Here is a 22,680-nt window from a genome sequence, read left to right on the forward strand (position 1 = left end):
GGCAGGTGAGCTTATGTCGTGGCGCGGTGTCCGTCCGCCCCGCATCAACTTTTCCATATAAAACACTTCTTATCAAAGGCCCAGAGACCTGACATTGAACCTGAATGACCTTGACCTTGATTTAAGCTCACGGGTCAAATAAGCAAAAGTACTTCTAATCAACAACCAAGGGGACAAAAAAACAACTTTTCTTAACTCTGTGGTAATCATGACAGGGAATCTTCCCTCTCGTATATAAATGTCAATGTTTGAAATCTTTTGAATCGTTTTTGAATTCTTTAATACCAATTCATAAACTAAACCAACAGTGCATTTTCCTTTGCGCCAGTCGGGAGTAAATGGTTTTCTGGTGAACAAAATGCATGCATTTCATATGATATGTCACCGACATAACATTTGATCTTATGATGACAATGAAATAAGTGTAAGGTGAAAGTTTCCAAATCGGACATTTGTTCATTTGTCAAAAATACAGAAGATGAAGTACATTTTTTTGTAGATTAATTGATGGCTATATCAAAAGAAAAATACCGACGTTACAACGAACCATTTTGTATATCGATATCAACGTGCAGAAAGTGAGATTAGACTGATAATTTCAACACGTGTGAAAATGATAAAAAAAGCAACTAACAATTCTTCAGTCCGACCCCCCTTCAGTACTTCAGTACTTTGATTTATCATTGAATGGGGATTCATATAATATTAGGTGCTTGACGGTGACACATTCATCCAACTTAAATAATGAATTCTCCCTGCTAGTTGATAGCAACGCCCAATGAGCGATCTGTCCAGGCCTATGGTGGTCTGTAAACAAATCGGTTATGCTCTGGTTAAGCCTAACACAAACAAAATGGACAGAGAGACCGGCTAGCGTTGGATGTCAGTAACAACGAACGAGGATGACTGACCAGACAAAAGGTAACAAATAATATTTTACCAGAGCAATGAGCACCGAATAGTAACCGGTATAGCAGTTAGCTACGTATACCTACATGTACAAGCTTACTCGCTTCTTTATCATATAATATACAGAGCAGACATGATCTATGAAATACAATATCAATACATGTCAGTCATGATAAACACAGTTTCAGGAGGTTTTAAAAAAGTAAGCATCAAAACACTAAAATATATGCACTTATTGACATTAATCATAATAAATACGAGTGTCCATGTGACGGATCATTATACCTTTCTCAGCAATATGCATGGATAGCTGCAAGGTACAATAGTGAAAATAGGCAAAATAATGTACATTGGATAATACGTCTAAGCCTAACGATTAATGTATATGTTTAGCCTTAGCCTTACTAAAGTACTACAATTCGTGTTGATGCATGTTTACTGATCTCTGTTATTAGAATCAATTTATTACATTTAAATTGTAAACTGTTGATATCATTAACGACCATAGACATGTACATTATACACCAATAATTGTTTGACCAAAGCAAATGTCTACACCCTGTAGCTTATTATCATTCTCTCTAAGGAAATGGCAACTTTCAGTTTACTACATATTTACTGGTGTATAAATGCAATCATATACGTATTGTCAGGGTAGCAGAATTTCGCTTCTACTTAATGAACAATATTATATGACTCTTTCATATGTACATATGTAGGATAGAACTATTCCACCCGAGGGTACAGAATTTTGGGTCAGAACCGAGACTTGCCGAGGTTTCTGACCCAAAATTCTGTACCCGAGGGTGGAATAGTTCTATCCTATATAATTTACATATGAAAGAGTTATATTCTCACATTGCTTATCGAATTACTTGCAGGAAAGGTAAGGCAGCCATTTTGTGATAAAATCTTAACTTCTTAAATAATCGATCGATTTTAAAAATAAAAACGCCATTCGAAAGAGCTCATCAAAGTTTGGTTTATATTGAAAATATAAACAAGATTTATATTGAAAATATAAACAAGAAATCTTAGGTAAAACGGTTTAAAATGCAAATTAAACAAAAGAAATGGTAAATAAATCCGACAAATCAATCGAAATAGAAGAAAAATGACGTCAACTTTGGCTGACATGACGTCATTTCATTGTTTTTTGAATTGTGACGTCACAGCTATGTAAGATAGATTTATCTTACATAGCTGTCTTTCATGGGACTATATGACTCTTTCATATGTACATATGTAGGATAGAACTATTCCACCCGAGGGTACAGAATTTTGGGTCAGAACCGAGGCTTGCCGAGGTTTCTGACCCAAAATTCTGTACCCGAGGGTGGAATAGTTCTATCCTACATAATTTACATATGAAAGAGTTATTTTCTCACATTGCTTGTCGAGTTACTTGCACGAAAGGTGAGGCAGCCATTTTGTTACAAAATCTTAACTTCTTAAATAATTGATCGATTTTAAAAATAAGAACGCCATTCGAAAGAGCTCATCAAAGTTTGGTTTATATTGATAAATATAAACAAGAAATCTTAGGTAAAACGGTTTGAAATGCAAATTAAAGAAATGAAATGGTAAATAAATCCGGCAAATCAATCGAAATAGAAGAAAAATGACGTCAGCTTTGGCTGATATGACGTCATCTGATTGTTCGGCAATTGTGACGTCACAGCTATGTAAGATAGATTTATCTTACATAGCTGTCTTTCATGGGACAACTCTATCTTACATGGCTAGCTCATGGGACAACTCTATCTTACATGGCTAGCTATGTGAGAAATTGGTATATTACACAACGACATGAATAAAGACATACTATTATGCAAATAATGTACAATTATAACTGCTTATCAATAAGAGTCCTACACATTGCTGGAATTATATTGTCATTAGTACTAAAATGAAACACGTGATATTGAATATTATATTTAATAAATATCGGTCACCCTTATATCATACGTAGTAGGAGCGAAAAATGCATGACCAGGCAGATAATTCAAGTTACTTTTATTACATTACATTTCAAGTTTGATGTTTTTACAAATGATAAAAAATGTAGGTAGGTGCCTTGTTATAAACTGCACACAGTACAATACTTAGACAACGTTAAGCCATGTGTTGGACCAGCAGACGCCTCCTCTATACAATACACACATAACTCTATCTATTGTTAGACCTCACTGATCTAGATCATCTGTAGAATGACGACTTTTGACACGTCTGGTTTATTCTGATCCGGTTGACGTCTGCAGGTTAAGTATTTAATAATAAATAACACATACCGGTATCATAGGATTCCAATATCTTCAAAAAACGTTTGTTCCGGCTATTTGTCGATATTTGTAATATTCTTTCTATCTAGTTCATCATCAAGCCGGGTAGTCCATAGAGAGCTTGATATACCGATCAATTCTGCATAAACGATCTACATTATTCGGTATAAGACAAAATGACAAACTTAAATGTTTCTTAAAAAGAAAACACCATTTGACATACTGCAATGTAAATCTATGCAATATAGCGACAAAAGTCAAATATATCATATAGTATCACATCATTTAACAAGAAGCTAATTATACAATGTACTGCATTGTAGGGAGTTCATATAGACTATACAGTATGCCAAATTGTGTTGTCTTAGACAGTGCCTTTCAGTTTGTCAAACTGAGCATAAAGTCTTTATATAGAGTAACGTAGCACATTAAATAGATATACAGAGAATAGATGATTAGTATCTTACAATATAAGGTTTATTTTTGTGCGAGACTTAGGAAAGCCGAGATGACGAACAAATGCTTTTCATAATGACGGATAAAGCACAGGTTTATCAGGCAGAAGCTAGCCGTCAGTATGTGGGGCAGTTATATAATAAAATATGGTATACAGCAATGTATCTTATAAAGACTTTTTCAATAATTTGACATTAACTTAAAGGTACTTTAAACTTGGTATACAGCAATCTTATAAATCCATTACAATTAGCTAAACTGAAATGTACCAAGGCTAAAACAATTTCAGAATTTTGCCAAGTAAAATTATCTTAAATAACCTCTACACAGGAATAATAACGTTTGTATCCTTTGTTTTTATAGATGTTGAGGCATATGGTACCTACCTACGAACTAAGATGGGCGAGTCACTCACTGATGCTGTGACGCAGGTTATTGAAAAAAGACCTCGTGACCCTATCGACTTCCTTGCGACCGCATTATACAAATCAAGGGTGAGTATAGAGCGTTCTTTCGATATATTTGTACTCCAGAGTTGTCGTGGTATTGTGAAATTCTTTGTGTTCTGATAGTAGTGTGTGTTAGTTATATTATAGTAGATTTAGACATCCAGAACATGTGAACATCAGAGGTTGTGTTGTCGTGGATACGATGTCAATGTATTGTTTACGCACAAAACTAATACTTTAAACGCTTCCGTCTGATACCAGTTTTAAATACGAAAAAAAAAACTTTCAATAAATTTCTCGAGAAGATGTCGTCCACACACCACCAAAGTGAACACTGGACAGAAGATTGTATAACGGCGATGGTTTTACTACACTTAGTCGTTTTATGGAGCTTTGAAATGTATGTGAAATTCAGTGACTGATGAAGCTCCTGTTTAATTTGTACAGAACATGACGTCACCAAGTGTACAAGTGGCAATCACGAGACGTTTGCAAATGCCAAAGTGGACTCCGGGAGAAACCGGAAGTTCAATTCCTCAACCAGGAAAACTAAGTGAAACGCATAATGTGTCGAAACAAATTGGACCACCTACACCGACCAAGTCAACTGTGTCGACAAAATCAGTACCTTGTGCTCCAAATAGGACTACAGCTGGGCCTAAGGTACCGGATAGGGCCAATGTAGGATACGTTTTAGGATCCACGGAGGACGCGGACGAGGATTATGATATGGGATTCGGTGGACCTACAGTGTACGTCCATCAGACTGTGTTGTCTTCATTCTCTCTTATCGGGGACATGTTTGACGACGACAGAATCAGCTGAACTACCAACATCGACCCAAGCAACCAAGTCACCTTCATATGAATTTCGCAGTGTGTTAAATAACCACTTACTTATATCGGTAACTGGAATTCATGAACAAGAAATTCAGTATTCAAACTGAACAAGAGATCCCAGAGGGATCTTGGCGCCCACCAAAGATTGATCTATGTCTGACAAATGAAAGAGGGATCTTTTCTCTGCTTTTCAAAATTACAATTCTTTTTTCTGCTTTTCAAACTTTAAACTATCAAAATCCAAGATGGTGGTCGCAAAATGCAATAGGCAGAACTAGGGTCCTAGAGGAACCTACATATGATATTTGAGAACAATCCCTTCAATACTTTCTGAGAAATAGCGGTAACAAACTTTAACTATCAAAATCCAAGATGGCCACCGGTCGGCCATCTTGTTGACCGATCAGTCCCAAAATGCAATATGCACAACTGGGGTCCTAGGGGAACCTACATATGAAATTTGAGAAAGATCCCTTTAGTGCTTTTTGAGAAATAGCGGTAACAAACTTTAACTATCAAAATCCAAGATGGCTACCTGGCGGCCATCTTGTTGACTGATCAGTCCCAAAATGCAATATGCACTACTAGGGTCCTAGGGGAACCTACATATGAAATTTGAGAACAATCCCTTCAATACTTTCTGAGAAATAGCCGTAACAAACTTTAACTATCAAAATCCAAGATGGCTGCTTGTCGGCCATCTTGTTGACCGATCAGTCCCAAAATGTAATATGCAGAACTAGGGTCCTAGAGGAACCTACATATGAAATTTGAGAACAATCCCTTCAATACTTTCTGAGAAATAGCGGTAACAAACTTTAACTATCAAAATCCAAGATGGCCACCGGTCGGCCATCTTGTTGACCGATCAGTCCCAAAATGCAATATGCACAACTGGGGTCCTAGGGGAACCTACATATGAAATTTGAGAAAGATCCCTTCAGTACTTTCTGAGAATTAGCGGTAACAAACTTTAACTATCAAAATCCAAGATGGCGGCTGGTCGGCCATCTTGTTGACCGATCAGTCCCAAAATGCAATATGCACAACTAGGGTCCTACAGGAACCTACATACGAAATTTGAGAAAGATCCCTTCAATACTTTATGAGAAATAGCGGTAACAAACTTTAACTATCAAAATCCAAGATGGCTGCCTGGCGGCCATCTTGTTGACCGATCAGTCCCAAAATACAATATGCACAACAAGGGTCCTAGGGGAACCTACATATGAAATTTGAGAAAGATCCCTTCAGTGCTTTCTGAGAAATAGCGGTAACAAACTTTAACTATCAAAATCCAAGATGGCTACCTGGCGGCCATCTTGTTGACCGATCAGTCCCAAAATGCAATATGCACTACTAGGGTCCTAGGGGAACCTACATATGAAATTTGAGAAAGATCCCTTCAGTACTTTCTGAGAATTAGCCGTAACAAACTTTAACTATCAAAATCCAAGATGGCGGCTGGTCGGCCATCTTGTTGACCGATCAGTCCCAAAAACCAATATGCACAACTATGGTCCTAGGGGAACCTACATATGAAATTTGAGAAAGATCCCTTCAGTGCTTTCTGAGAAATAGCGGTAACAAACTTTAACTATCAAAATCCAAGATGGCTACCTGGCGGCCATCTTGTTGACCGATCAGTCCCAAAATGCAATATGCACTACTAGGGTCCTAGGGGAACCTACATATCAAATTTGAGAAAGATCCCTTCAGTACTTTCTGAGAATTAGCCGTAACAAACTTTAACTATCAAAATCCAAGATGGCGGCTGGTCGGCCATCTTGTTGACCGATCAGTCCCAAAATGCAATATGCACAACTAGGGTCCTAGGGGAACCTACATATGAAATTTGAGAAAGATCCCTTCAGTGCTTTCTGAGAAATAGCGGTAACAAACTTTAACTATCAAAATCCAAGATGGCTGCCTGGCGGCCATCTTGTTGACCGATCAGTCCCAAAATACAATATGCACAACTAGGGTCCTAGGGGAACCTACATATGAAATTTGAGAAAGATCCCTTCAGTACTTTTAGAGAAATAGCGGTAACAAGAATTGTTAACGGACGGACGGACGGACGGACGGACGGACGGACGGAAGGACGGACGGACGACGGACCACGGACGAAAGGCGATTTGAATAGCCCACCATCTTATGATGGTGGGCTAAAAATGGTGCAGAGACTAATATCGGTGGTTTAATTACACGGAACCAATGTTAATGTGGTGAGGATACCAATAGATACGTACAAGAAACACATTAATGCGTGGATTGTCTGGAATATAGATGCATCTGGATCTCAGTGGTGTAGTAAACTGGATTCAATTAAAACCCAAGTTTTCGCCGTTTCCACTGGTAACTGGCGAATGGGAAGGATACGCATTAGAATAAAGTTGGTATGCCGTTATACCAGTGTGAAGGGACAAAAGTATCTTTAGTCGAATAATGACTATTTTGAATACTTTATTATTATGTCTGCCATGAATTGAAAAAGCTCAGTATCTGTTTCACGAGTGTAAGAAAGTGTAAATGGAGAAATAACTGCATAGTATAATTTCATGTTTTTTTTTCTGTTGGTAGGAAAAATATTTACATTTAAATTGTGTCAGGAAATATATTATTATCGGTAACCATGCATATCATTCTGTGAAATGAACTGTTGTCGTTACATTATTGACAGGGTTTTAAGTGTAGTGTTATCGTTGGTCGAGAGGCAAATGGTCATTAGGATGTACATGTGTACCATGGTAATCGAAAAGATCCATCAGAATACACTCGCTTTCGATACATTCGTACTTGAGGAAATGGTAATGTAATGTACATTGTATTTGTTTTTGCATCACAGAGTTTCTCCTCGTGATACAAAGCAGTGTTCGAGCGCAAGTATAGATTTGTGTGTATTCGTATCAAAACTATTACTTCAGATTGAAAATGTGATATTACGTATTCAGGCTTTTGATGCTGCGTCACGTTAAGACTTTGTTTACTGGCGAGTTTCCTAAATGAAAGTTTTCATGGTGGTGATAGCTTTCCTTGTTATTTATATTTAATGTGTCTTTATTACAAAACAAATCCTACATTTTATCATGTCTAGTCAATCATCTGAATCTAAATCATCTGTAATCAAATTGTGTTTAGCTAATACAGTAATACTTTGTTATAGTGTTGTTGTTTGTTATTTTACATAAGAGAACCAGTCGTAAACTTTTCTTTTCATACATGCACGTGCGGTTTTTCTGGATTTGTTTTAAAACAATACATACACATGTGAAATTCCAAAGCATTCTGAATCATTGCATGCGCGGTTAAATAGTATCTTTCATATATACATTGTATATACATGTAGCTGCACGTACATGTACACCTAAGGGTACTTTCATGTCCTCATAGATGTTTTTGAAATCCAAAATTGAAACAGTTATCTCGAAAAGGTATTAGAACCCCGATATATCATTTTGTTTAAAGGTCAACTACGTTTCCGAGACGACTTTTGATTTTTTAAATGGGAAAGTAAAACGAGATTGATAATTTTGTAGAGTCGTGAAAGCTAGTAGCTTACACTAACCATCACCTTCTGAACAATTTAATTAAAATATATCAAACGTTAATTTTCATAACACGTGTCCTGTCGTCGTCCTAATTACTGCGCGTTGGTTGTCTATCACTATTCTTTGCCAATCCATAATTAAAATGTAATCCTCCCCCCCCATTCTTTCTCTCCCTGCCTCTCATTGTCATTGCTGTTAGGAGAAGGCTTTAATAGGTTGTGATAACTTATTTCCAATCCTGTTGCAATTGTTTTTGCAATAAAATACGTTTAAACTGTGGAGATTCATTTCGCTGTTTTGCCATCTGGCGCAGTAATATTCAACTACCGCGCGGTATTTAGGACGATAGTGGGGAACATAAAAATCCGCGTTATGAACATTAATATTTTATTTATCTAATTAAATTTTTCAGAAGATGATGATGAGTGTAGTGTAAACGGTAAGTTAATAATTTTTGCGACTCTAAAAAATTATCGATTTCGTTTTACATTCCCATTTTAAAATTAAAAGTCGTTTCGGAAAAGTAGTGTTAATAGTTATTGAGTAAAGGATTTCTTTTTGAGCATTCAATGGAACACCACTGACTGATTAACTTTTGCTGTCACCATGCAGTGGCAAGCAATACACATATAAAATAATTCAGGTCTACTCTAGATATTCAACGTCTCCTCTAAAAATTCAGCTGTTTTATCTTATATAAAAGAAAAAAAATACACTATATGCCGTCCCAGTGTCAACTGCACTCAATCCTTTCATAATGTTCCTGGATTAGGAGTTTCGCAGTTTAGGTCCTATGAATTGACTGAACAGCTATGATGGATACACTTTTTGAACTTTCGTACAAAAAACTGACGAAATTGTGAAGAAAAAACAGCGTAGTTTCTTTTAATACATGTTTTAAGCAAGCTAGAAAAAAAAATTAAAAAACCCAATGAAAATGGCGTTTACATTTTGAAAAATGGCATGCTTATGCTTTTCATGTGTAGCTGTTTTACCACCTTTTTATTCAGGAAGATGAACTTACATGTATATGTTTTAAATAAGAGTTTTGCGAACTCAATAATGCCAAATAACTCAGAACTCTACTTACCTTTAATGAAGTCTATATATAATTTGACGATGGTTTCTAGAACTGCAGTTTTTAATATGCAACACCAGTCTCTACGTTTGTACTATCTTCGGAAACACAATGTAGTGTAATGCTTCGCCGTCTCTGCATTGGTATTGAAATAACTTTAAATGATTCAATGGTGAAAGTTCCTATATGGTGTCCTAAAGGCGTTTATCTCTCTGCGCGCATTTTTTTTTCTGGTACATGTAGGTGGTACATGTGTATACCAGTGTTTTTTTATAATTCTTTTTTAATTAGATTTTTGGTTCATATGCCACGCTGGATTCTACAAAATATCACAGGTACAATTTGATGAACAATTTCAACCAGTTCGTTACTTTCTATTGTTAAAAGTCCATTGCATTAATAGGGTTTCTGATCTCACCTTGTCCATGCAGGTGTGTGATTGCAGTACAAGCCCGTCAAACACCTTTACTTTTACTTGTATGTGGAATGTGTAGATTTGGACGGATGCAATATACATGTAGATCTGCGTTCTATAAATGTTTCTATGCTTAGTTATTTCCCCATTTGGTTTTTATTGATATAACTAGCTCTCCCTTCTCTCTTTTAACCGATGCCTTTGTCACTTCTCTAGAGTTTAATATTTATACAAAACAATGTAGTTAACAAGGCCCGTTTGGCCTGTTCGGCATGAAGATGCTGTAGATGATGACCGATTGCATAGTTACCAGCTTTTGATTTGTTGGTCTTTGAGAGCAGTTTCAGCTCATTTCCACATCAAACACATCTGACCAACACGTATACAGATGTAATATATATATATATATATATATATATATATATATATATATATATATATATATTTTATATGTTTTATAATGTATATGTTTTATATCTACATTGTAGGTGTCATTATATTGCCTTACAGCTTAGTTATTAGTTGTTGATGCTGGTCAAACGTTTCGTAAAAACATGCTGTAGTATTTGATGTAGTATTATATTTGAGCAATCAGTATAAATGATTCTTTGTTTGAGTTATTGTTTTTGTTTTTGTTAAACTTTCAAATATACTATTAATTAAAAAGGTGATGTTATAGAGATTAGCTTGATCCATTCACATCTTGTCAGTCCTTTTCCTTCATGTAAAATTACTCTTTTGTCTTTTATTCTTTTTGATAAAAACAACATCTTTCTGATAGGAAAAATTTTGCAAGGGGCATGGTTTGATTTATAAAACAACGCGAATGATATATTGTACAACAGCCAGAAAATTATTTCTCCCCCACCATATTCGGAACTCTTCAGAAATAGGAGATAAGAAAATTTCCCCGTATCGAACGAAGCGGTGAACCAGGACAGGTTGGATGCATGCGATTAACAAGGTTTGCTTACACATGGAATATGTTTACAGGTCAACTTGTTGCATTAATTAGGACAATTTGTGTCATTTGTCATTTATAAAACCACAAAATTAAAAGTAGATGCTACTGACACTCACTGTCCGAGATCATTTTCAGTTTCTATCCAAACTGTATCGGCCCGGTGCATTGTTTACATTTGTGTACTCGGTGATAGGTCAATATACAGGATTATACTCATCATTATAGACAGTGATCGGAGAATTGCAGTCATTCACTTTCAAAAGCAGACACGAAATTAGGCTGACTGTGCTTTAAACAATTATTTACTATGTTAGATATTTCGATGAATCAGGCACGCTCTGTAATTAATTGTAAAACGCAAAAATATTTGTGGAGCATATTATTTCAAGTGCATATGTACATCAGAACAAGTCGGAATAATGACATAACTAAGACTTTTACTATACACACTGGTGCAAATAATTCATTATTCATTTTGAATAATACTTTTTGTACGTTCTTGTGCATTGTGTGTATATTTGTTAATGTAAAAGATAAAACATATGTAGTGTTTATAGTTCTAACATGCTATATTTACTGTAAAGTATATTTTTGTGTTTATTTTAGATCAGATCGCAGAGTCAGATGATATGATACAGTGATTGACCTGTCATATAAACTTTTTAGGCTTAATTAAGTCCCATCTAAATAAAATGGGTTGTGGACCAAGCCAAGATGCTGTGATTGTACTGAAGAATCATGACAATGGATACAAAAGTCCGAGAACTCAAAGCAGAAACAGTGACCGTAAACCAATCAGAGAGGAGGCTGAACAAACTGACAATAAGGTGGCTGTGGTGAAGAGTGTTGGTGATGTTGAGTCTGTTCCCAACCATACTCTCAGGGAAAGTGACGTCCAGGAACTCAGTATCCCTGACGACACAACTCACGAACCTCAAACGGAGGAGAGGACAATTGATACTCATAGTGTAACTTCAGAACATAAAGAAGATCAGCAACCAATTGTTATTCCTGTAGGTAATCAGGAGGAAGACACAAAGGCAGACAAAATAACTGATGAGAGAAATGAGGAGGACGTAGTTTCTTTGGCTGATGAGCAAACTCAGAAGGCTGAAGAAAATCAAAATAGGGTAGATGATGATAACCTGGAAGATAATGGACAAAATCAGGTAGAAGAAGAAAATCAGAATGTAGTAGAAAATGGAGAAGAAAAAACAGAAGAAAGTGAACAGAACCTGGCAGAGGAAGAGAAGGAGGACAGTGGGGGACTGCAGGAAGATGAAGAAAATCAAGAAAATGGAGACACTCAGGTAGAAGAAAACAATGAAGAAGGTGAACAGTGTCAGCAGGAAGGAGAAAGTCAGGCACTTGGCGATAATGAGGAAAGTGAAGCTGATTATACTGCCCAGCAGGAGGATGAAGCAAATCAGCAATTAGTCATAGCAGCTGCTGACATTTTAAAAGAGGTATTACTTATGGTAACAACGATATACTAAAATGTATACGTATAATGTTTGGGCACTGTGATGAGATATAAGCAATTTAAAACATGACTGGGTAATATAGTTACCATAGTGCAATTTATGTTTGTATCTTATCTGCACTTATACATCATTACATGGTTTATTTGTAGTTATTTTATTTTTTGTTATTGTGTGCAAACTTTGGAATGATGGAACCTTTTATAATTGTAAAGTATTACTGCATGAAAGATGCCTGTGAGTATATATAGGTTTGTTGTAGAGAGACTTTGTTTCAGTTTCATTTATTCTATATAATTATAGCTCTGCTCAAGATTTTTTTGTTTCTAATTATTTGGTGTGGTTATCCCTTTGTAACCAAAATCAGATTGATACATGTACATGTATATATATATATATGTGTGATGTTTTATACATCAACAGGATCCCAATCAGACTGAAGACAAAGACGAGGACAACTTGGCCGCCAAAGATGAAGACAACATCGTTACAGAACAAACTGCACTTCCTAGTCTCCCTCCGAATCCACGTCCAGGTATGTCATTTTCAAATACCAAATTTATGTAATCCATTCAATACTGTAATCCAACTTTTTTTTATGTGCGATAGAATTTTACATCTTTCTTGGGTGATTACTAATTTACAAAAATAAATCACCACACAAAATTTTTCAACTACAAGTTCAATTAAGCTGTTATTATCATTAACTTGAATTGCCATACCTTGCATTGTCATAAAAAAGTCATTAGGCAGGGAAACACAAAAGTTAGTCAACGTGAAAATAGGTGGCCAGTTCACAGTACATTGTATATTGGGGTGGTCATAGTTTGTTTCATCCTTTTATCAACTTCTGTTGAAATGAAAAATGATCACTTTGCTCATAATTATACTTAATATTTGGTTTCAAAACACTTCCTCTTATCATACTGCTGTTCTAAAGAAACTTTTATACACCTCAGAGCTGAAAGTTTTAGTTAGAGATACCACCTATTGATGTTGCTTATTATACTTAGCTAGCCCAAGTTTGATAGCATGAGTCAACTGTTGGGTGTAATTAATGGAAACCTACCTTGTTGTGTGTGTCCAGCTTAACGAGGAAGATTTATACAGATATACAGAATTATGCATAAAAGTCATTAAACATTTCATGTTCATATTGTAAATTTGGATTTAAACAAGCTTCTGGTATACCATATACCAGTAAACTTGTGTAATGAGACACCCAAAGGGACAGATAAAAATGTGTCTTAATATATACCTAGGTAGTTAACCATATAACTGCAAAAGATTAAAAAAAAAAATTCAAAATTGATGTAATACAACAATGTACTTTTATATTATGTATTACTATTTAATGGAATGAGGATAACTCTATTGTCCAAACCTGATACGATTTGTACTAACCTGATATGACTATATCTTAGATTTGGATATCACGTGACGACATTTCAACCAATAGGAATACAAGATTCTTGTCTGAGGCGGGATAAAGTTTAATATTTGTCTACTTTGTCCCGCATTACTGTTCGTATCCTATTATGTAATCGTGTTCGTTTTGTATGTCTTGATAATGGGGCAGATCGCCCTTTAAAATTTGACAATTTTGTTTTGTCCATATGGTTAGAATTACTGCCTTGTCCAATATTTACCATTTGAAGTAATTCGTATCCAACAGACTTACGTTTGATTGGATCCTGTGTCATCTGGATAATCCTGTTGATATTACTTCTTTGACCCTTATTTAACGGAAAAATAGAATTATACAAACTTTGGTCATATACAATAAAAATGCAGGCTTTATTTTAAATCTAAAGTTATGCAATTAAAATACAAGTTCATATACATGCCAGTAAGTGTTTTTTTTTTAATATAAATTCTCTGTTTTACAGCCAGCTTCCCTGCCATTTATGGATCTAACAATTCCAAATGGCCCATCAGGAACTACGTCAAGTTGGATTATCCTGTAAATGCTTATCATGGTGGAAGGGCTGCACTTCTCCTTTGTTCCAACAGCTATGGGGGTAAGGGCCCGGATACTACAGCAGAAATCCTTCTGGTACGGTCAGGATTTGACTGCCATCATTTTGGATCATCAAGCATTATCAATGGAAACACTGGCCATTTTGGATGTCAAAACTATTTCATGACCAATGAAGATGGACTGCTTTTAGGGAACTTAATGTTTGGTAGCAATAAGGTGATGGTATTGTCCAATGATTGTCAGTATGGGGATCTCAGTAATGGTGTACACATTGGACAACCTAAAGCTGGGGACGGACACTATAGTCTCTACACTGTCTGTAATAGCACAGTATGTATGCTGGCTCTATGTAGCTGTCCAGAGGGAAACGCTGCCTACATGGTACGTACTGGCTTCAAGGACAACTTTGTTCAGGCTAAACTGATCCATGGCGATGACAAATGGAAGTTTGATGCTAACAGTGAAGGGGAAGTTGTCAGTGATGGTCCAGACAAATCCTTCTTCTCTGTTTATGTCAATAAACCCGACATGGTAACCGCTGATAGCAGCTGTAAGAAGTCACGGGTCGTGTTTACCCAGGCTACAGATGGCCAGGAACCTACAGTCGTTCTTGACAATCAGGAGCCTGGGGTCCTTATTGTTCTGTGTTCCAATAGTGTTGGGACGGAGAATGACACAGCTGCCGCTGTCTACATGGTGACTACCTCGTCCAACTCCGAGGTCTCTACCAAACTTTTAACCAGTAACGCTTCTTCTGCTTACTCCAGTTCTGACTTATGGGTGTTTGAATCTGTCAATGGAAAGTGTATTAGTGTGAAAGGGCCACCCGGGCCGTGTCGATACACTATGTTGTCCAACCTGGAGCAGAAAGGGGAGACAACTATCAACCAGACAATCTGTCTAGGTTCAGGTGAACCTGCCTGTGTTCGGGGAGTGGTAGAGATCACAGACAAAGTGGCGAAAGGAATCCTCGACAAACCATCTAAAATCCTGATCAAGATCAACCATGCAGTTGTAGCGTCATTCATGCCAGGACAACTGCAACAAATCAAAGATGGTTACGCCTTCTGTAGAGAGTGGAAACAAGGGGAGATTACCAATGGTACATCACTTGTCAGAGTTTTTGCGTCAAAGAAGCATGTCACAAGTAAGTTGCAAAACAAAACAAGCTTTAAGTAGTAATGCAGAAAATTTGTTAACCTTACCCAACATTTTTTCAGAATTAAAAAAATTTATAATCACTTGTGAATTTCTTTATTTATAATTAACAGGTGGTAAGAATGTAATGATAGAACTGAACTCATCGCCTATGAGACTAATTACCCAGAAGGAGGGGGTGATCTACGCCCTGAATTGTGGAGGATACGATTATACAAGTGTAACAGATATCACCTACGCTAGTGAACACAAGCGCTTCTGTCAGTACCACACAAACAACAATAATGGTAAGTAACTTAGGCTAGTAAAAATAAACAATAATAACCAAAAAAAAAAAACAACAACAGGTTAGCGATACAGGCCCTCTGGGCCTCTCGTATTTATTATTGTGATTATTTACTTAAGTTATAGTGTTCACAAGGCTCAAAAGTGGTTATTATTATTGCAAAGTGCAATAACTCAAAATTTACTGTCCGATGATTCTGATTTTCGAACTTGTCGTAATCTTACTAATACTAGGGTCATGTATACAAAGTTTCTTAAAGCTAAGAAAATATTTTCCTTAGCCCGCAAGTTCTAATAACAATTATTATTGCAAAGGGCAGTAAGTTATTGTAAGTCTGATTTTCCAACTTATCCAAGATCTTGCCAATGTAAGTCCGCATACAAAGTTTCAATTTCATTTAAAGAATCTCATTCTAACAAATATCAAGAAAGTTGTTGAAGAACTCTTAACCAACTACAGTATGGCTTACGATTCTTAGACTAGAATTGAAGAGAATTCAGAATGAAATACCATTACAATACTATTGCAATTGCAGTCTGAATAATTAATCTGTCCCAATATTATTTTTCCCAATAGAAATAGTATTGCAATAGTAATTCTACCATTGAACACTGTCAGGATGACCAGAAACGGACTGAACTGCACTAAAATGAAGTACTCGCAGAGGTTTGATATGATAACAGACTATCAATTAAAAGTCATTTCCCCCCCATGTTATTCAATCAAAAACAAACACAGACATTGTTCTTAATGTCAGTGTGTTTGATCATGAATGGGACTTTTAAATTCTTGTACCATTTGATACCTGACAAGGTGTGTGCGGGACAATTGTTTCTATTTGTGATGGAATGACGTTAAAAGATGAAATCCTGTGCTAACATCATTTCTTCAATGCCATTATCGGGTACCAAATAGTACATGAATTAGTCCCATTGTCACTGACACTAGCAAAGGAAAGTATCTCTAAACGGACACTACACCAAATGTACTTCATTGTGTCCAATTCAAAGACTGAAGTTAATAGAATTCAGAATACAATACTATTGCAATAGTAGTCTGGTCAGCAATACTTAAACTATCCCAATAGTGTTTCCCCTGATAGAAATATTATTGCAATGATAACCCTATAATTGAATGCCAGTCAGGATTACCAGAAACGAACTAAACTGGACTGAAATGAAGTACTCGCAGAGGTTTGATATGATAACAGACTATCAATTAAAAGTGATTTTCCCCCCATGCTATTCAATCGAAAACAAACACTGACATTGTTCTTAATGTCAGTGTGTTTGATCATGAATGGGACTTTTAAATTCATGTACCATGTGATACCTGACAAGGTGTGTGCGGGACAATTGTTTCTTTTGGTGATGGAATGATGTCAAAAGATGACATCCTGTGCTAACGTCATTTCAACGCCAATATCGGGTATCACATGGTACATGAATTAGTCCCATTGTCACTGACACTAGCAAAGGGAAGTAACTCTAAATGGACACTACGTACACGTGATGTACTACATGGTGTCCAATTCAAAGACTGAAGTTAAAAGAATTCAGAATGCAATACTATTGCAATAGTAGTCTGGTCTGCAATACTTGAGCTATCCCAATAGTGTTTCCCCCGATAGAAATAGTATTGCAATGATACCCCTATAATTGAACGCCAGTCAGGATTACCAGAAACGGACTGAACTGGACTAAAATGAAGTACTCACAGAGGTTTGATATGATAACAGACTTTCAATTAGAAGTCATTTTACCCCCCATGCTATTCAATCAAAAACAAACACTGACATTGTTCTTAATGTCAGTGTGTTTGATCATGAATGGGACTTTTAAATTCTTGTACCATGTGATACCTGACAAGGTGTGTGCGGGACAATTGTTTCTTTTGGTGATGGAATGATGTCAAAAGATGACATCCTGTGCTAACGTCATTTCAACGCCAAAATCAGGTATCACATGGTACATGAATTAGTCCCATTGTCACTGACACTAGCAAAGGGAAGTAACTCTAAATGGACACTACGTACACCAGATGTACTACATGGTGTCCAATTCATAGACTGAAGTTAATAGAATTCAGAATGCAATACTATTGCAATTATAGTAGTCTGGTCTGCAATACTTAAACTATCCCAATAGTGTTTCCCTCGATAGAAAAAGTATTGCAATAATAATCCTAAAATTGAACACCAGTCAGTATTACCAGAAACGGACTAAACTGGACTGAAATGAAGTACTCGCAGAGGTTTGATATGATAACAGACTATCAATTAAAAGTGATTTTCCCCCCATGCTATTCAATCAAAAACAAACACTGACATTGTTCTTAATGTCAGTGTGTTTGATCATGAATGGGGCTTTTAAATTCATGTACCATGTGATACCTGACAAGGTGTGTGCGGGACTATTGTTTCTATTTGTGGTGGAATGACGTTAAAAGATGAAATCCTGTGCTAACATCATTTCTTCAATGCCATTATCGGGTACCAAATAGTACATGAATTAGTCCCATTGTCACTGACACTAGCAAAGGGAAGTAACTCTAAACGGCCACTACACCAAATGTACTAAATGGTGTCCAATTCAAAGACTGAAGTTAATAGAATTCAGAATGCAATACTATTGCAATTATAGTAGTCTGGTCTGCAATACTTAAACTATCCCAATAGTGTTTCCCTCGATAGAAAAAGTATTGCAATAATAATCCTAAAATTGAACACCAGTCAGTATTACCAGAAACGGACTAAACTGGACTGAAATGAAGTACTCGCAGAGGTTTGATATGATAACAGACTATCAATTAAAAGTGATTTTCCCCCCATGCTATTCAATCAAAAACAAACACTGACATTGTTCTTAATGTCAGTGTGTTTGATCATGAATGGGACTTTTAAATTCATGTACCATGTGATACCTGACAAGGTGTGTGCGGGACTATTGTTTCTATTTGTGGTGGAATGACGTTAAAAGATGAAATCCTGTGCTAACATCATTTCTTCAATGCCATTATCGGGTACCAAATAGTACATGAATTAGTCCCATTGTCACTGACACTAGCAAAGGGAAGTAACTCTAAACGGACACTACACCAGATGTAATACATAGTGTCCAATTCAAAGACTGAAATTAATAGAATTCAGAATACAATACTATTGCAAAAGTTGTCTGGTCGGCAATAATTAAACTATCCCAATAGTGTTTCCCCCGATAGAAATAGTATTGCAATAATAATCCTATAATTGAACGCCAGTAAGTATTACCAGAAACGGACTGAACAATTAAAAGTCATTTCCCCCCATGCTATTCAATCAAAAACAAACACTGACATTTGTTCTTAATGTCAGTGTGTTTGATCATGAATGGGACTTTTAAATCCATGTACCATGTGATACCTGACAAGGTGTGTGCGGGACAATTGTTTCTTTTGGTGATGGAATGATGTCAAAAGATGACATCCTGTGCTAATGTCATTTCAACGCCAATATCAGGTATCACATGGTACATGAATTAGTCCCATTGTCACTGACACTAGCAAAGGGAAGTAACTCTAAACGGCCACTACACCAGATGTAATACATGGTGTCCAATTCAAAGACTGAAGTTAATAGAATTCAGAATGCAATACTTTTGCAATAGTAGTCTGGTCTGCAGTTCTTAAACTATCCCAATAGTGTTTCCCCTGATAGAAAAAGTATTGCAATAGTAATCCTACCATTGAACGCCTGTCAGGATTACCAGAAACAGACTAAACTGGACTAAAATGAAGTACTCGCAGAGGTTTGATATGATAACAGACTATCAATTAAAAGTCACTTTTTCCCCATGCTATTCAATCGAAAACAAACACTGACATTGTTCTTAATGTCAGTGTGTTTGATCATGAATGGGACTTTTAAATTCATGTACCATGTGATACCTGACAAGGTGTGTGCGGGACAATTGTTTCTTTTGGTGATGGAATGATGTCAAAAGATGACATCCTGTGCTAACGTCATTTCAACGCCAATATCGGGTATCACATGGTACATGAATTAGTCCCATTGTCACTGACACTAGCAAAGGGAAGTAACTCTAAATGGACACTACGTACACGTGATGTACTACATGGTGTCCAATTCAAAGACTGAAGTTAATAGAATTCAGAATGCAATACTATTGCAATAGTAGTCTGATCTGCAATACTTGAGCTATCCCAATAGTGTTTCCCCCGATAGAAATAGTATTGCAATGATACCCCTATAATTGAACGCCAGTCAGGATTACCAGAAACGGACTGAACTGGACTAAAATGAAGTACTCACAGAGGTTTGATATGATAACAGACTTTCAATTAGAAGTCATTTTACCCCCCATGCTATTCAATCAAAAACAAACACTGACATTGTTCTTAATGTCAGTGTGTTTGATCATGAATGGGACTTTTAAATTCATGTACCATGTGATACCTGACAAGGTGTGTGCGGGACTATTGTTTCTATTTGTGATGGAATGACATTAAAAGATGAAATCCTGTGCTAACATCATTTCTTCAATGCCATTATCGGGTACCAAATAGTACATGAATTAGTCCCATTGTCACTGACACTAGCAAAGGGAAGTAACTCTAAACGGCCACTACACCAAATGTACTACATGGTGTCCAATTCAAAGACTGAAGTTAATAGAATTCAGAATACAATACTATTGCAATACTAGTCTGGTCAGCAATACTTAAACTATCCCAATAGTGTTTCCCCTGATAGAAAAAGTATTGCAATAGTAATCCTACCATTGAACGCCTGTCAGGATTACCAGAAACAGACTAAACTGGACTAAAATGAAGTACTCGCAGAGGTTTGATATGATAACAGACTATCAATTAAAAGTCACTTTTTCCCCATGTTATTCAATCGAAAACAAACACTGACATTAATGTTCTTAATGTCAGTGTGTTTGATCATGAATGGGACTTTTAAATTCATGTACCATGTGATACCTGACAAGGTGTGTGCGGGACAATTGTTTCTATTGGTGATGGAATGACATTAAAAGATGAAATCCTGTGCTAACATCATTTCTTCAATGCCATTATCGGGTACCAAATAGTACATGAATTAGTCCCATTGTCACTGACACTAGCAAAGGGAAGTAACTCTAAACGGACACTACACCAGATGTAATACATGGTGTCCAATTCAAAGACTGAAGTTAATAGAATTCAGAATACAATACTATTGCAATAGTTGTCTGGTCGGCAATAATTAAACTATCCCAATAGTGTTTCCCCCGATAGAAATAGTATTGCAATAATAATCCTATAATTGAACGCCAGTAAGTATTACCAGAAACGGACTGAACAATTAAAAGTCATTTCCCCCCATGCTATTCAATCAAAAACAAACACTGACATTAATGTTCTTAATGTCAGTGTGTTTGATCATGAATGGGACTTTTAAATTCATGTACCATGTGATACCTGACAAGGTGTGTGCGGGACTATTGTTTCTTTTGGTGATGGAATGATGTCAAAAGATGACATCCTGTGCTAACGTCATTTCAACGCCAATATCAGGTATCACATGGTACATGAATTAGTCCCATTGTCACTGACACTAGCAAAGGGAAGTAACTCTAAACGGCCACTACACCAGATGTAATACATGGTGTCCAATTCAAAGACTGAAGTTAATAGACTTCAGAATGCAATACTTTTGCAATAGTAGTCTGGTCTGCAGTACTTAAACTATCCCAATAGTGTTTCCCCTGATAGAAAAAGTATTGCAATAGTAATCCTACCATTGAACGCCTGTCAGGATTACCAGAAACAGACTAAACTGGACTAAAATGAAGTACTCGCAGAGGTTTGATATGATAACAGACTATCAATTAAAAGTCACTTTTTCCCCATGCTATTCAATCGAAAACAAACACTGACATTGTTCTTAATGTCAGTGTGTTTGATCATGAAAGTACTTGCAGAGGTTTAATACGTTAAAAACAGACTAACAGTCATTATCAAAAGTATCTTTTGCCCCATGCTATTCAATCAAAAACAAACACTGACATTGTTGTTAATCGCAATTGTCAGTGTGTTTGATGATGAATTGTCACTGACACAGCAAAGGGAAGTAACTCTAAACTTATACTGCACCAGCTGTACAACATGACGTCCAATTCATAGACTGGAATTCAGAATGCAATACTATTGTATTAGCTAGCTAATTGGGATTACATGGCCATAAATAAGGTTTAATTCCCTTTGATGGCCTATCAGGATTTCATGACCAATACGAATAGCAATTGCAATAGCTAAATTTGCCTACTAACTCCATCAATGGATAATTGTTATATCCTCCCCACCCCTCTCCCTAGTCCCAGTTCTAGTTCCAACTGTTTGCTACCTAACATCTATAATATTTTGGATGAGTTTGAATATTGAAATGGTTTGTCAGTAGCTAAGTTTCATAAGGGTTGTTGGGTTTCATTTTATTGCTAATTTGTATATTCATTAGTGCTGCAACAATATGTTCCCCCGATACAATACATATCGGAATACTTGTCACATAATAGGATACGTATCACAATATGTATTAAATAAAATTAACCTATCAAAAAGTAAAAATTTTCTACTCTTTAACTGTTGATTTTACCCCATTTTTTCAATAATACAGAATGCAAAATGCTTCCATGTGTGATTTTTAAGTTGCAGGAGGTTCTTTTAATTCTATAATGTCTCTAGGTATTTTAAGCGCTGCCATGTTTGTATGTGGGGAGATACTCATAACTGCTTAAAAATCTGGATTTCGCCTAATTCGAAATTTTGGTGGGGTGTACAGTGATAGGA

At 36.3% G+C, this 22,680-nt stretch overlaps 2 protein-coding genes across 4 annotated transcripts in view; both read left to right on the forward strand.

Moving 5' to 3' along the window:
* The first annotated feature begins 774 nt into the window (after positions 1-774).
* On the forward strand, positions 775-8,100 carry LOC138304895 (uncharacterized). Its single transcript, XM_069245262.1, has 3 exons — positions 775-921; positions 4,011-4,141; positions 4,544-8,100. Exons 1-3 carry the CDS (start codon positions 903-905, stop codon positions 4,919-4,921), a joined length of 528 nt encoding a protein of 175 aa, XP_069101363.1. The 5' UTR covers positions 775-902; the 3' UTR covers positions 4,922-8,100.
* Positions 8,101-10,889: 2,789 nt separating this feature from the next.
* The window catches only part of LOC138304894 (uncharacterized), a 65,388-nt gene continuing 53,597 nt past the window's right edge, over positions 10,890-22,680 (forward strand). For 2 of the 3 annotated variants that reach the window (XM_069245259.1, XM_069245261.1), the window contains exons 1-5: positions 10,890-10,943; positions 11,550-12,409; positions 12,848-12,959; positions 14,314-15,552; positions 15,677-15,850. In XM_069245259.1, the coding sequence (XP_069101360.1) occupies positions 11,636-12,409; positions 12,848-12,959; positions 14,314-15,552; positions 15,677-15,850 (2,299 nt within the window). In that variant the 5' untranslated portion in view covers positions 10,890-10,943; positions 11,550-11,635. Of the gene's footprint in view, positions 10,944-11,231; positions 11,253-11,549; positions 12,410-12,847; positions 12,960-14,313; positions 15,553-15,676; positions 15,851-22,680 lie in introns of those variants that run through there. The other variant, XM_069245260.1, reaches the window with a different exon arrangement.

This window comes from Argopecten irradians, chromosome 12, assembly GCF_041381155.1.
Source record: "Argopecten irradians isolate NY chromosome 12, Ai_NY, whole genome shotgun sequence".
In the NCBI taxonomy this organism is placed as follows: domain Eukaryota; kingdom Metazoa; phylum Mollusca; class Bivalvia; order Pectinida; family Pectinidae; genus Argopecten; species Argopecten irradians.